General features: G+C 50.0%; 1 protein-coding gene across 2 annotated transcripts in view; it reads left to right on the top strand.

Moving 5' to 3' along the window:
• Tmem184b (transmembrane protein 184B) overlaps nucleotides 1-14,989 on the top strand; it is a 42,988-nt gene that overhangs the window by 11,763 nt on the left and 16,236 nt on the right. For both annotated transcript variants that reach the window (XM_028789986.1, XM_028789987.1), the window contains exon 2: nucleotides 13,479-13,728. In XM_028789986.1, coding sequence (XP_028645819.1) covers nucleotides 13,537-13,728 — 192 coding nt within the window. In that variant the 5' untranslated portion in view covers nucleotides 13,479-13,536. The remainder of the gene's footprint in view (nucleotides 1-13,478; nucleotides 13,729-14,989) is intronic.

Genomic DNA, 14,989 nt, shown 5'->3' with positions numbered 1-14,989 from the left:
ATTCCCTCTGGGGTGTATTCACATTCCAGAGAAGTGCCTGCCCGCCTGTTGCCAGTGCAGCCTGGCCTGAGGGTGGCCGCTGTCTGAGCATGCATGCCATGGCTACAGCTTGGCAAGGCTCAGATCTGAAATGAAATGAAAATCTGGCTGGGTGTTGTGACTCAATGCTTGTAAACCCCAACACTCAGACTGAGGCAGGGGGATCACCCTGACTTCAAGCTGGCTTCAGCTCCAGTGAGACCTTGTCTCCAAAGGGTTGGGGAAGATTTGAGATGAAGTGAGGCTGGAGAGCCAGGTGGTTAGGAATGCTTTCTGCAAGCACAGCCGTGAGGACCCGAGTTCAGATCCTGTCACTCACTTAACAAGCTGGCTGTGATTTCGCATGTACAAATCATCTCAGAGCTGGGGGGAAAGGGGTGACAGTTAGAGCCAGGAGGATTGCTGGGGCTTGCTGGCTGCCAGCCCTAGCCCAAACACATGAACTCAAGGTTCAGAGAGAGACCTTTCCTCAAAGGAATACCCAGCATCCTCCTGGTCTTTGCTTGCACATGTGTAATGTATACACACACACACTGGGTACCCACATGCATAGCATGCTACACACACCAAGCATGCATATACCATGTTCACACTCACATCACAGACACATATGCACACATATACCACACATACACCATAGACAGACCATACACATTACATAAATACCCCATATATACCACACACAAACATCATACACTCATATACCATATAGAAACACACTGCACATACTCACAAGATTTAAAGAGAATCGGAGACCAGAAGTAGGGCCAGCCTGGGCGCAGAAGCTGGTGGGAATGAGATACCCCACCACACCCCTCTGTGATGAGATGATACAGAAGCATGTGACCAGTAATAGTAATGGCAGCAGCATGTGGTACTTGAGTCTTGTTTTTTCCTGGAAGCGCCTCTGGCTTGGGTGTGGCTGTGTGCCCTTTGTGCCAAGCAGAGAGAGGTTGCATAATTTGTCTCTGACACACAGCTACAGTGGCAGAGCTTGGAGTCAGGTGTGAGTGACGTGGCTCCAGGGCTCAAGATTGAAGAAAGGTCAGACAGTATGAGGAGGCTGTCCTCACAGAGGGACAGGAGTGGCCTGTCTTCCCAGAGGAGGCTACAGATGTGGCGTGTGTTGGGGGAGGGGAAGTTTACTGAGTGGATTCCTGGGTTTGATGTAGTTCATTACCCAGGGCCTGGTTGAAATGTATTCCAGACCCTCCTTCGCACTTCCCTCCCACTCTATGCTCTCAAGCCTCTTCTGAGTCACATACCTTGACCCTCTGGTGTAAGGTGGAGGGGTTATTGTATTGGCTACTCCTTGTTTTGAGAGCTGGTTTTCCCCAAGCTTCCTTCCTTCTTTCCCATTAGCCAGAGGCCTGAGGCTCAACATGAACCCTGTCCTTGTGTCATGCCCCCCATCCCGCCACAGGGTCTCTGCCCAGGGCACTCGTCTGTCTGGGTGATCTGACTGGATACGTCTACTTTGCATGTGGCCAAGGGCCTTTGTGAGCTTCACAGTGCCACATGCTACCTGTCTAGCTGCTCCTGAGTGAGGCCTTCTTGAGGGCACAGGCCAGCTTCACACCATTGTCTATGCCATGTCCCCTGTCCCCAAATCAGTGTTCAGCAGATACATTCCAGCCTTGTCGCTGTCATCCAGCCAGATAGCATGATATCGGGAAAGGCCGTGAGAGAAAATACGGTGGATATGACAGAAGGTGGTGATGTCCAGACAGTGGGGGGCAGAGCTCAGAAATGAGAATGGCAGACAGACCATTCCAGTCCCCAAAGCAGGTGCCCTGAAACATGAACTTTGACCTTCTTTACAGTGTTGTCATGGAGAAGGCGGGGGAGTGGGGGAGCTCACCTGTGGTCAGTGTCTCTAACAGTGACTAGCCCTTTGCTTGAGTGTTCCAACTGGTGACGGCGTCTGTTTTCCTAGACTCTTGGCTTCATGGTGTCATGCCCCCTACCCCTTTGCTGTAATAGTCCTTTGCTCTCCTTGGTGTGGCCTTCTCAGGCTAGAGACAGTGGATGTGACCCAGCTTCCATCCTTTGCCCTCTGCATACCTCCTTCCAGCCGACGACTCCTGTTCAAGGCAAGCTGCATACTGTCAGCAGTGGGGAGGGCCCAGGTGACAGAGCCCGCAAAGCATGCTGGGGGGCTCCGAGGCCAGGCTCTGCATTGCTCAGTAGCTCACAGTTGCCTCTTCCCATGTCCCTACTGTGTGCCTGGCATCATGGACCTAGAGAATGCGAGAACAGGAATGCTGGCCTTAGCACTGAGCAGTGAGCACAGCCTGGGTCTGTTGGGGTGAGCGGGGCCCAACATGCTGGTGATTTTTTTGGTGAGGTGAGAGTTAGTGGTCTTGTTACGTGACAGTCAAGGCCAAGGAGAAACACTTGAGCACTCAGACATGTGCTCACCTCACGCATGTAGGGCGACAGTGCTTCTGCTGCTGAGGCTCAGACAAGAGGCCGGGAAGGAGGCAGGAGGCCTTGATCACTGGGGAGTAGACTAGAGCCCACTCCTGTCCGTGCTGAGTAGATTTCAGGTTTAGGGGAAGATGTAAGTGTAGAAGTCAGTCCTTGTGCCCAAAGGCCTCCTTAGCTAGGCCTCTTTTCTACCACAGTAGACTCCGGATCTTGCAGAAATTCCAGAGATTCCTCCTTAGTCAGCAGTAGACTCATTTTGCAGCCAAAATCTGGCCTGAATTGATGTGAGGCTAATTATAACCTTTAAAGGTTTTACCGAGGCAAGCGAGCTACATTTTTCTCTATGGGAGCTGTGCATGGGAGGATTGGGGGCGCCTAGACCCCTGTATGAATGCCAGACCATATGCAGTACTATAATCCACTTACTTACTTACTTATGTATTTAATGTTGTTGAAACAATCTCACACACTCCAGGCTGCCCTCAGCTCACTGTGTAGCCAACACTAGTCTTTTTTTTTTTTTTAAAGATTTATTTATTTATTATATGTAAGTACACTGTAGCTGTCTTCAGACACCCATATGAGGGCATCAGATCTCATTGTAGATGGTTGTGAGCCACCATGTGGTTGCTGGGATTTGAACTCATGACCTCTAGAAGAGCAGTCAGTGCTCTTAACCGCTGAGCCATCTCACCAGCCCGCCAACACTAGTCTTAAACTTCCAAGCCTTCTGTTGGGATTACAGACATGAGCCAGCACACCTGGTTTATATGGTACTGGGGATGGGATTTAGGGTGCTGCTCTAAGCAACAGTTCTACCCACCGAGCCATACTTGTAGCCCTACATCCTTTTGAAAGTGTGGACGGTTCTGGCTGATAAGCTTATTGGCTCAAAGGCCATGGCAACAGGACAGTATGCACCTTTGCTCTGCTCCCAAGATAAAAGCCTGCTCACCTGTTCAGGTCCAGCTTGGTGAGGTTCAGACTCCAGCTCCACCACCTGACTCAGGGTCTGGGACAAAGTGCCAGCTTGAGACCTGGCCTTTTCAGAGTTGCAGGTTGCCAGGCAGGTTGCAGAGTAGCAGGTGGGTGGTGGGGTGATAGCACTCACAGCAGGTGGACCACTGGGGGACCAAGCAAGTGCTTGGCTTTACTTTCTGTGTGATCTGAAGTCTGGGACTGCGGGTGCTAAGGGACTGTGCTGGGAGCAGTTAGCACAGAGACTGCAGAAAGACAACAGTGTCAGTGGCCCTTGGCTTGTTGTACTGTTGATTACACACCTTTATCAGCAACAGAACCCCAAACTTGCCATACTTTTTCTCAGCACTGGGGAGGCAGAGGCAGGTGGATCTCTGAGTTTCAGACCAACCTGTTCTACATAGTGAGACCTGGTCTAAAAACAAAACAAACAAAAACCAAACTTGGGCTGTAAGATAGCTCAGTGGGTAGAGACCTTTCTGTTGCGATCATAAAGGCCTGTGTTTGGCTCCCCAGCACCCATGTAAAAAGCCAGATGTGTGGCCAGGCATACTGCTGACTTTAGCGTAAGGTGAGCTTGTTAGGGCTTGCTGTCACTCCAGCCAGAAAATAGTGAGCTCCAGGTTCAGGAGGGACCTGTCCCAAGGGAACAAGGCAGAGTAATAGAAGACACCTGACAGCCTTGTCTGGTCTGCCCATGTGCACATGGGTGCACACATACATGTCACATTTACACAGATAAACAAACACCAGGCTTTCTGAGTGTGGGTTCTGATGTACTGGTAAGTATTTGCAAGCTCACCCTTCCTGTTACCCTTTGTCTGTAAGATCCATTCCACATAGAGATCAGAGGGCAAGCTGATGTCGTGAGCCTTAAACATGGAGTCACTGATGGCACAAGCCTTCTGGCTTCCTAGGCTGACATGGTTAGGGTGGGTGAGCTTTGGCGTTGTGGAGGGAGCATTTGGAAGGCCTGACTGCCTTCCGAGTCCCTATGCCCGGTTTTCATTGCTGCCTTCCCTGACAAAGCTTGCTGCCCGGCGCTTGCCTGTGCCACAGCACTGGACAGTGCGTCTTCCTTGGGTCCCCTCATACTCCCGGATCCATCTCAGCCACTGACTGTACAAAGGCACTGTCAGAATTCAGCTGGTACATTTCCATTTCCTCCTCAGTCAGATGTTCTTATAAACCAAACAGGCATGTGCCTCAGAATCTCTCACGGGCCTTCAGAACACATTCGGGTTCACTGGGAAGGTTTTTTTTTTAAATCAACTAAAACATTCTATTTCATAGTATCTTAGGAGAACAGATTTGAGTTTTTTTTTTTTTAAATCGATGCTAGATAACACTGATTTTGGTCATAAAGCCCTGCGTAGAGCCTTTCTTGCTTGATGTTTCTGATGGCGTCACAGGGAGGGCCTCTCAAACAACAGCTCTGTCCTGTGAAGAAATGTCACAAATATGTCTGAGGACATTTTGAAGGCAGTCCTAGGAAGCTTGCCTACAGGCAGTGTAGAACTAGTGTCTACATGGGACAGTTTGCTCCTTCCTTTTTTGTGCTTAACACGGAAGCACCCGGCACTGAGGTCAGCCTCAGTTTCCCTCTTGCTCGGTTTGGCCTCTCAGATTGCTTTTCTACAGGGTAGGGAGGCAGTCTGTCCTTTGGGTCTTTTGTCAGTCACTGGGTCTGAGCTTTGATGGGGTTTGATGTTCTGTCTTCATTGTGGAAGACTCCTTACATGCTGACGAGCCGGCTCTCCCTCACCCTACACTGGGTTTCAGCAGTGTCGTTATGACTGACCTGACTCATCTTTCTTCCTTAAAAAGCACCCCAAGCTGGATGCTGTGTTCATGCTCTGGAGGCTGCGCAGGAGGATTGTTTTCCTTCTTGAGACAGAGTCTCATATAGCCCAGTCTGGCTTTGAACTTGCTTTGTAGCAGGAGATGACCTTGAACCCTGTTCCCTTTCCTCTGCCTCCCAAGTGCTTCATGTACAGGCACTCCCAGTTCTGTGCAGTGCTGAGAGCCGAACCTAGGGCTTCAGGCGTGCTAGGTAAGCACTCTACCAACTGAGCCTCACCCCAGCCCAGGAGGATCCCTTGAACACAGGACACAAGAATTTAAGGCTAACCTTGGGCCTTAGGGACGGGGGCGTGGATACAGCAACATGCTAATTTTATTTTACCCATATAACAAGCCAGTATGCATCTCTACATGCTGTAGACTTAAAAAATCTTATTTTGGGGCTGGGCAGTGGTGGCGCACACCTTTAATCCCAGCACTTGGGAAACAGAGGCAGGTGGATTTCTGAGTTCGAGGCTGGCCTGGTCTACAGAGTGAGTTCCAGGACAGCCAGGGCTACACAGAGAAACCCTGTCTCGAAAAAACAAAAACAACAACAACAAAAAACAGAAAATAAACAAAGCCAAATACAAAACCAATCCTCTGTTTGAAACAAATTGAGACCCACAGGAGGTTGACACCTAGTGTACCAGGTGCAGGCTCCTTCCATTGGGTCATCCTCCTTGGCTAGAGTTACTTCAGAATGGTTCCCTGAGGCCACGCCACGGAGACCGGGCTGTGAGGCTCATTCAATTCTGTATTGTCACCTGTGGGAGGGCGTGCGTCTGTAGCTCTGTGTGGCTCACTGGAAGGAACCTGCCTGCACCACACTGCCTCTCAGTGTCCCTGGTCTCTGCCGACCGCGCTCACCTGAGCTGCACCTTCATAGCTCTGTCAGGTTGAAGGTCTTCTATAAATAGACTCAGACAGTTTCTGACTTCGGGATTGGCTACTCTAACCAAGCATAATGCTCTCCAGGCAGCCCAGTGCTTTGTGTATTGATACTTAAAAAACAAATTCCTTCTGCTGCCTAGGTTTCCAGTATGGTGTGGTTGCTCTGGTTTTGATCAGGTCTTGTTTAATTAGAAAGCTCTTGGTAACTGCCACAGTATTCATGCCATTACTGAATCCTTAGGGCTATGGTGCCATGCCGGTTGTTGTGGTGATTCCTGAACATCATAGCTGGGTAAGACTGTTGTTATTCACGTCCCCCTCCCCCTTTTAAGATCTATTTATTTGGGCTGGAGAGATGGCTCAGCAGTTAAGAGCACTTGCTGTTCTTCCAGGGGTCCTGAATTCAAATCCCAGTAACCATGTGGTGGCTCACAACCATCTGTAATGGGATCCAGTGCCCTCTTCTGGTGAAGATAGTGACAGTGTACTATTATACATAAAATAAATAAATAAATCTTTTAAAGCATTTATTATTAATTTATTTATTCAATGTGAGTTCTCTGTCTGCATGTACACCTATGTACCAGCAGAGGGCATCAGATCCCATTATAAATGGTTGTGAGCTATCATGTGGTTGCTGGGAATTGAACTCAGGACCTCTTCCTAACCGCTGAGTTATCTCTCCAGCTCCCATATCCTCTTTTGAAAGCATGTATGAAGCCATCAGGAACCATGGAAGCTAGTTCTTAAGGAGGCATTCAGGCCAGTTCCAGCTCAGGACCTCTGGGCCCCGCGTTTGAGGTGTAGGGGCATAACCTCCACTTCTGGAGTGCAGTAGCAATAGGCTGAATGTTTTAGGAGGCTCTTGAATAGCCCTGCCAAACAGCACTTTTGCCTAGTGTTGGGGCTGTGTCTTTTCAAGACAGGGTTTGCCTGTCTTCTGTAGCTCTGACTGTCCTGGAACTCACCTTTTATAGACCAGTCTGGCATCAAATTCAGAGATCCACCTTCCACCTTCCTTCCAAACACTCCAGAGTGTTCCAGGTAGACACTCTGTTTTAATGCTGAGGAGTAATCTAAAGGTCTGGATGTAGTGGTTTATTCGATCTTCACTTGTTGACAGGTGTTTGGGCTATTCTCAGGCTTTTTAAGCCAGAACGGGCTTATTATACCTCAGAGTTCCGAGTTATAGTCCGTCAGGGTGAAGAAGTCAAGGCTAGGAGCTTGACTTGAAGCAGCTGGTCAACATTTTAGCAGTCAGAAAAAGCCAGTGAATACATGTGTACTTGTGCATGTGTACTTGTCTTCAGCTGCTTTCTCTAGTTAGACCACTCAGATCCCCCCCCCCCCCGCCTAGGGAATGGTGTCACCCAGAGTGGGCAGGTCTTCCCATATCAGTTAACATAATCAAGAGAATCTCCCTCAGCCTGGCTAAAAATCCCATCTTCCTGGTGATTCCAGATTTGTCAAGTTGACAGTGAATTCTGACTGGCACAGTGGTTATGAACTCCCAAGCTCAAGTGATCTTCCTGCCCCAGCCTCCTGAGGGCTGGGACTACCAGGCCGGGCTGCCACACTGGCTGCATGGTTGTGTAAGAAATGACCATCGTTCTGCTTTATCTTCATGCCAGTGTGCACTGTGTGTGAGGTTCAGTTTCTCTGCCTCCTGACCAGTGTTTACAGCAGCACTGTCTCTCACTATGTACTTCTAGGGGTGCCTCTCTCTGGTTTTCATTTTCTTCTCTCTTGTCTGATGATGTGCTCACTGGCTGCAAATCAACCTAGCCAGTGTTCTTTTCAGATTGAACGGTACAATTGAGCTTTTGACTGTTCTGTTCTGCCCAAGATGCTGGCCATTCCCCAGGTTTGTGCTGCAGCACACCCTGCCACTCCAGGGCGCAACTTTCACAGTATGAACATTTCACTCTTTCTCAGTCAGAGCGGTGGTGGTGCACGCCTTTAATCCCAGTAGGTCAGTGGCAAGCAGATCTCTCAGTCTGAGGCCAGCCTCATCTACAGAGCAAGACAGCCAGGGCTATACAGAGAAACAAAACAAAAAGGGTGGCTTTGTTTGTTTGTTTGTTTGTTTAAGAGATTCCCCTGCCCCAAGTTTTTTAGGAATGTTTCCCTATATGTTTCTACATTTTATACAGTTAATTTTGTAAATTTCCTTCTGTAGGTCATGCTTCTGGTGTTAAGTCTCTCCCAGCTTCAAAGGTTTTCCCTTTTATGGGTTCTATTTCTTTGTTTTTTTGAGACAGGGTTTCTCTGTGTAGCTCTGGCTGTACTGGAATTGGCACTGTAGACCAGGCTGGCCTCAAATTCAGATCCACCTGCCTCTGCCTCCTGAGATTAAAGGCCTGTGCTGCCACACCCAGCCTTCTCTTACAGTTTTACACTTTATATTAAAACCCAGATCTAGTGCTTAGCAGTTACCAGCACTCATGGCTCTAGCAGAGAGCCGAGGTTTGGTTTCCACCATCCATACAGATGGTAGCTTACAGCCAACCATCTGTAATTCTAGTTCAGGGAATCTGGTGCCCTTTCTGACCTCCAAGGGTACCAGATACACATGTGGTACCCATACATACATGCAAGCAAAACAGTCTTGCAATTCATACATTTTTAAAATTAAAAATATAAAATGAAACCAAGGTCCAAGCGAACATGGTGGGCAATGCCTATAGTCTAGCACTGCTGAGGCAGAGGCAGGGAAGCAGGCTTCGAATCCAAGGCTAGCCTGTGCTACATGTTAAGTAAGACCCTGTCTCAAATAAAAAATCCACAGTCCACTTTGTATTAATTTTTTCACATAAAGAAGCATTTATTTAGGGCCAGGCATGGTGGCACACACTTTTAATCTCTACACTCAGGAAGCAGCGGCAGGTGGAGCTCTGAGTTCGAGACTAGCAAGGGCCACCTAGTCTTACTCTGTCAGCTGCAGCAGCACCACCAGAAAGCATTTACTTAAGGTTTAGCATGAAGTGAGACAGATAATATTTATCTGAACAAGTCCACATCGAGTCATAAGAATAGGACAGGACAAAGCAGAAACAAACTAATTGGTGGTTGTTTACATTTTAACACACTCCTGTTGTGCATGCCAGAGTCTTTTAAACAGTAGTCATGGTTGATCAGCAGAGATCAGCAGAGGACAGCCAGCCTTCAGTATTATCCTGCAAGATGCTTTCTTTCAATCTCCTGCCCTCGCCTCCTTTATCCAGGCTGTGATTATTTTGACAGGTGCCACCTTCGAGGCTCTGTTGTAAGTGTGGTGTGTGATCGCTGCAGTGCCCATGCTCTCGTCTGTCTCAGAGTTCCCACGGTTACACCCAGATTCATTTAAAGTGCCATCTTATTTATTGTAATAATTGCTATTAATACTATGAGAGAGAGAGAGAGAGACAGACAGATAGACAGACAGACAGACAGACACACACACACACACACACACACGGGGGGGGGGGGGGGAGAAATATTGAGGAGTGATGAGGGGCTAACTTCCACCAGAGCTCAGGTCGTCGTGCTTTTGCAGCAAGTGTCTTTACCCAAGCATCTTGCAAGTCCTAAAATAGTCACTTTAAATTATAAGTCTGTTTATCATTGGGACATCTGTAGACTAGAACCCTCTCGTCACTTACGTAGTTGCCCTGAAATACTGTAGAACTCATCTGGCAGGAGTCCCATCCAGCGTCTTCAGAGCTTGAAGTTAGTTGAGGTATGTTCAGACTCTTCTGTTTAGATGCTGCTGGTAAGTCTTTGCCCATTAGACGGCTGACCACACTGACCCCCAGGCTGTCGCCTCTGTGTAGCATGGTGGCATGTGACCTTCACATGGCAGCATGGTGCTGCAGGAGCCTGGAGCTTTGGTGTTCCCAAGGTCAAAGCTGGCTCTTCCCAGGTCCATGAAGGTCCAGAGGCTTCGGGACGTCCTCAGAGAGGTGACTCTAGTGTATCCCTACAACCCTCCGCCATACTCTTGGCAGAGTTTTGACAATTGCTCAACTAAGAATGGGAACCATGGGGGGAAACGACTCTTGGTTAAGGTGCCAAGCACCAAGAATGAGGTGTGGAGTTTGCTCCCAGAACCTGTGTAAAAAACAGAAGAGCTAGCTGATTGGAAAGCCCCAAGCCAATGAGAGACCCGTCTCAAAAGCAACTGCAGATGCACACAAGCACACCTGCACACAGATGAAACATCCCCCCTCCCCCCAAAAAAGAATCGGAACCTGCTAGAGCACTTGGAATCCAAGCCTTGCCTTGTGTCTCCTCTCCACCGTGAGGACCATGGACTCTATGTAAAGGAAGCCACAGAGACCATGTAAATCAGAGGGTGCTATGCCAGCTGCAGTTCCCCCTGCCACAGTCACTCTCACTTCTCCCAGGGCTAGGTGCTCCACCAAGCCAGGAGTGCTCCCTCCCAGGGAGACATCTGTCATAGGTGTGGGACAGTGGGACCCAGTGTCTCTCCTCTCCTATACACACTGTAAACAGTGGGTCCCAGGGTCTGCTCCCTCCTCACCCTCTGCACGTTGTGAGCAGTCTGCAGAGCTTACAGTGATGTAGCCTGCTCTGCAGATGTGGTTGGCAGCCTCCATGTGGGGCTTGGGTCTGGGTGGAGGAGCTGCTACACCTGCCTTTTGAGGGGACCGGGGACCGAACATCTGAGAGTGAGGGCATTGCTTTAACTATTATCTGAGAGAATGTTCTAGAAACCTTGAAATCATTATTTGGTAGGGGGCTGAAAGCCAAGTTTCATATCTTTATTCTATTTCCAAGATGTAGATAATATCACTTCAAAGTTGCCATGAGGGGAAAGAAAACAAACATAAGATAATATTTGGAGGAAATGCTGGCGATTTAGGGGTATCTTTGCCCACTCCGTGTTTATCCTTTTAGTCTGGGGTGACAGGCAAAGATGTTGATTCACAGTGCAAACCTTTCTAAAGAAACGTCTCAGGCGCTAGCTTTCAACCTGGCAGCCGTGCCTACAGCAGCTATTGCTAGGCTGCCGCGGTGGCTCTTTCCAGAGCTTGCCACCAGTCTTCACACACAGACACCTTCTCCATCTTTCAGTTTCCCAATTTAGATGCCTTCTCCATTTTTGAGTCTTGGATCTGTCTTTTAGTTGGTGGTTAGGGATTGTTCTTGTGGAAGATAGCAGTGCAAGGGCTCTGTCTGGGTCCCAGTGTCCTGACAGCTGGATGTGAGTGGGGCCACGCAGGACTGCAGGTGGACAGCAGGCAAGGCGGTGTCCGGACCCCACAGAGGTGGGGGAGGGCGGGGAATTTCTTCAGGTGTCACTACTTTCTGGCCTAGATGTCAGACATGTCTGGGATTTGCAAGGGACTGTGAGGTTGGTCACCTGGGCTGATGGTGAAGCTGGGGACTCAAGCTTCAGTCAGGCTTCTTCCCAGTGTCTATGATGTGCACTCTGTCCCCACTTACCCCTCTCAGCCCTTCTGTACACTGATGCAGAGCAAGTCACGGCCAATCAGTGGTTTGGGCAGTTGGCCTTCCAGGTCACCTGAAGGCTGGGTAGCACTGACTGCTGTCAGTAGGTGGCAGCACTGAGGAGGATGAGGCTCCTAGGGCTCTGATGCCTGGGTAGAAGGTGCAGTTGGACTCCTCTGGCTGCCATAACAGAAGGCTGGAAACTGGCCTGTTTCTCACTGTCCTAGAGGCTGGGCAGTTGAGATCCAGGCACTGACCACACTGTCCAGTGGGGCCCATTCCTGTTGTCTTCAAGTTGCCAAGAAGGAATCTCACACCAGTGTACTAACCCTTTCATGACGGTACCACCCTCCTCACCTTCCAACTCCCCCCACCCCTGCCCCAATGCTGTCACTGTGGCTGTCACTCTGGGGCATCACACTCCTAAGAGCACATTCTGATGATCCTGGAAAGCTTTGTTCTTTGACAGTAGCTCTGGTCTCTGGCTCAGCCTTGCCCCAGTTGGCAAACATCTTGTGGGTACCTGACAGCAGCTCTTCTCTTCTCTGGGCTGTATAAAGATTACTTCTCCATGTCAAATGGGACCCCAGGTCTTCTCTAGAAGTAGAAAGGCTTTACTTCCACAGAGACACCATCTACCCTTTGCTCCACTTTCCTTCTGGAAATTTCCTTGATGTCCATTTCCTCAGTTCTGCCGTGTTCCTTGTGTAGGGCCACCTCACTCACATTCTCTGGAAATACGATCAAAAGCCAGTAATGAGGTTGAACTTTATAAATCACCTGGGTGCTGGAGATTCACAGATGGGACTAGGGGACTTACTACCTCTGAGCATGCAGGAAGAAAGACATGTGGACAGAGTGCAGACCATGTGTTCCTTAGAGAATAGTTAGGGCATGTGAAATGGGTTGGAGCACCCAGTTAGGGAAGTGTCTGGGCAGGGTTTTAGGAAAAAGGATTCCTACAGTGAATTAGATCAGTTTTAGGGGGCTGTGTAGGGGCAGCGGTAGAGTACTTTCCTGGCATGTGTGAAGTCCTGGGTTCTATAGTTTGAAGCTTAAAGATGTACAAATTGGGAAGAGCCATAAAGTCTCCAAGATAGCCCAGCTGGGTCCCAAAGGGATAGGTGGCTGTTAGCCGTTAGGGAAGGCAGAGAGAAATCTCAAAAGCCAAACCCTTCAGGTAGATTCCCATAGCAATAAAACAGTTTTACCAAATTGGACAGTGGTGGCACACACCTTTAATCCCAGCACTTGGGAGGCAGAGGCAGATAGATCTCTGGGAGTTCGAGGCCAGCCTGGTCTACAGACTGAGTTCCAGGACAGCCAGGGCTACACAGAGAAACCCTGTCTTGGAAAATCAAAAACAATTCTGCCACATCAGGACGATACATGTCTTTCATCCTTGTACTCAGGAGCCTGAGGCAGGATTTGATTTCAAGGCCTGCCTAGGCTAAACGTAGCAAGACCTTGCCTCTAAAGGAGAGTAACAGGAGGCCCATGGGGTAGTTCTGTGTGCCATGTGAGGGCTCCAGCTTGCGGCGGCAGTAATAAGAGACTGCCAGGGTAGCAGGTGGGCAAGCCATTGTTGACAGTTGTAGGTCGGTGCTCTTCTGTATGTCTGCATTCCTAGCCGTGTTCTGGCCTCCTAACTTCCTGGGGAACGTTGAGGACGTTTGGCAGATAAAGGTCTTGTCTGACTAAGGTCTCAGAACATCACAAGGCCGTTGTGTGTTGGCACAGAGACACCAGGGCAAGAGCTGAGCAAGGGTATGGCTAGACCTGATGCAGACCTGGAAGGACTGTTCACAGCACACCGCCACTCACTCCCGTTTCTTCTCTAGGCCCGCCCGCCACTCACTGCAAGAGATTCTCTCAGGGAGCCTGCTGCTGCTGGGAACCATGACAGTGAGGGGGGCTGCGCTGGCCCCAGACCCAGCGTCACCCACAACCGCAGCAGCTTCACCTAGTGTCTCTGCCACCCCCGAGGGCAGTCCCACAGCCATGGAGCACCCTGTGTTTCTGATGACCACTGCCGCCCAGGCCATCTCCGGCTTCTTTGTGTGGACAGCTCTACTCATCACCTGCCACCAGGTACCTAGGTGTGATAGGGGAGCATCCCTCAGTGTCCCGAGTGGTTTCTGGTTCCACAGAGCATGCTTTAGGCAAGCCAGGGTGCAGTAGTGTAAGCTCTGCTTCCTGGGTTTCTCTCCCCAGCTCAGCTGCAGGCAGGTGGTGGCTTTGGAACACCAGGATTGTGTCTAGACACACAGATACTTGTCTGCCGTGATGTTCTGCTCAGAATCTGTTGGCCCTGCGCATGTGCAGCTGAAGCCATGGAACTGTTACTGTTAGCCTTGTCTGGGGAGCATGAGGGAGGTGGCAGAGGAGCTGGTCGCTATGTGTAGGTGGCAGCTCAGGGAGAGAAGCCAGTTCTCCTGTCTCCTGTGGAGGAGCTTGCTGGATTCCCCGTGTAGAGGGCTGGGTGAGTCTGCTCAGGCCCCTGGCAGCCCCTCCCCAGATGCTGTGACTCTCACTCTCTTTTAGATCCATTAGTGTCCAAGGAAATTGGCGGATGGAAATGGTTTGTCCTTTTCCTTAGTCAGGGCTGGCCTGGGCTGGGCCAAGAGTGATGTCATGAGAGTCCAGGCACTGAGACTGCGCTCTTAGCTCTGCTTCCCCGGGGTTGCACTGCCTTCTCCTGCCTCCCTGGGAACACTGCAGTCAGTGCTGCCTTAGTTCCGCGGATTGAGGAACTAGGCATAGTGTGAGCACACCACTGTGGCCACACAGCCTGGGAGTGTGTCCATGTCCTCCAGAGTGAGGCTCTCGGCTGCCCCACCCTCTCTAGCATCTGTGAAGGGACAAGGCAGACTGGCACAGCCAGATAGCTTCAACTCCGCCTTGATCAGCTCTTCAGCTACCTGAGTGCTGCTGCTGTGAGACCTTGAGAACATGGCTTTGGGAAGGCAGAATGATGGGAGCACACAATGAGGACCACAGCTTCAACAACACAGTGGCCTTACTGTCCCCTGTAGCTGAAGGTGGCCTGTAGATAGCACCACACCAGCTTTATGTGGTCCCTTTGATTGAACTCTCATGATGGAAGGTTTATCATCTAATTTTACAGAACAGGACTGAGGTTCAGGGTAGGTAACTTGCATCAGGCCACAGAGCAAGGAAGGATAGAGACAGATGTTAGGAGCCATCCTCCTCTCATGGGGCAGGTGGGAGGAAGAGGGCAGACAGGTGGGTGGGAGGCAGGTGTAATAAGGCAGACAGGTGGGTGGGAGGCAGGTGGGAGGCAGGTGTAGTAGGGCGGACAGGTGGGTGGGAGGCAGGTGGGAGGCAGGTG

Source organism: Grammomys surdaster, unplaced genomic scaffold, assembly GCF_004785775.1.
Source record: "Grammomys surdaster isolate TR1022 unplaced genomic scaffold, NIH_TR_1.0 125852, whole genome shotgun sequence".
Taxonomy (NCBI): Eukaryota; Metazoa; Chordata; class Mammalia; order Rodentia; family Muridae; genus Grammomys; species Grammomys surdaster.
Note: the sequence above shows the minus strand (reverse complement) of the source record. Positions and strands in the feature narration are given on the sequence as shown.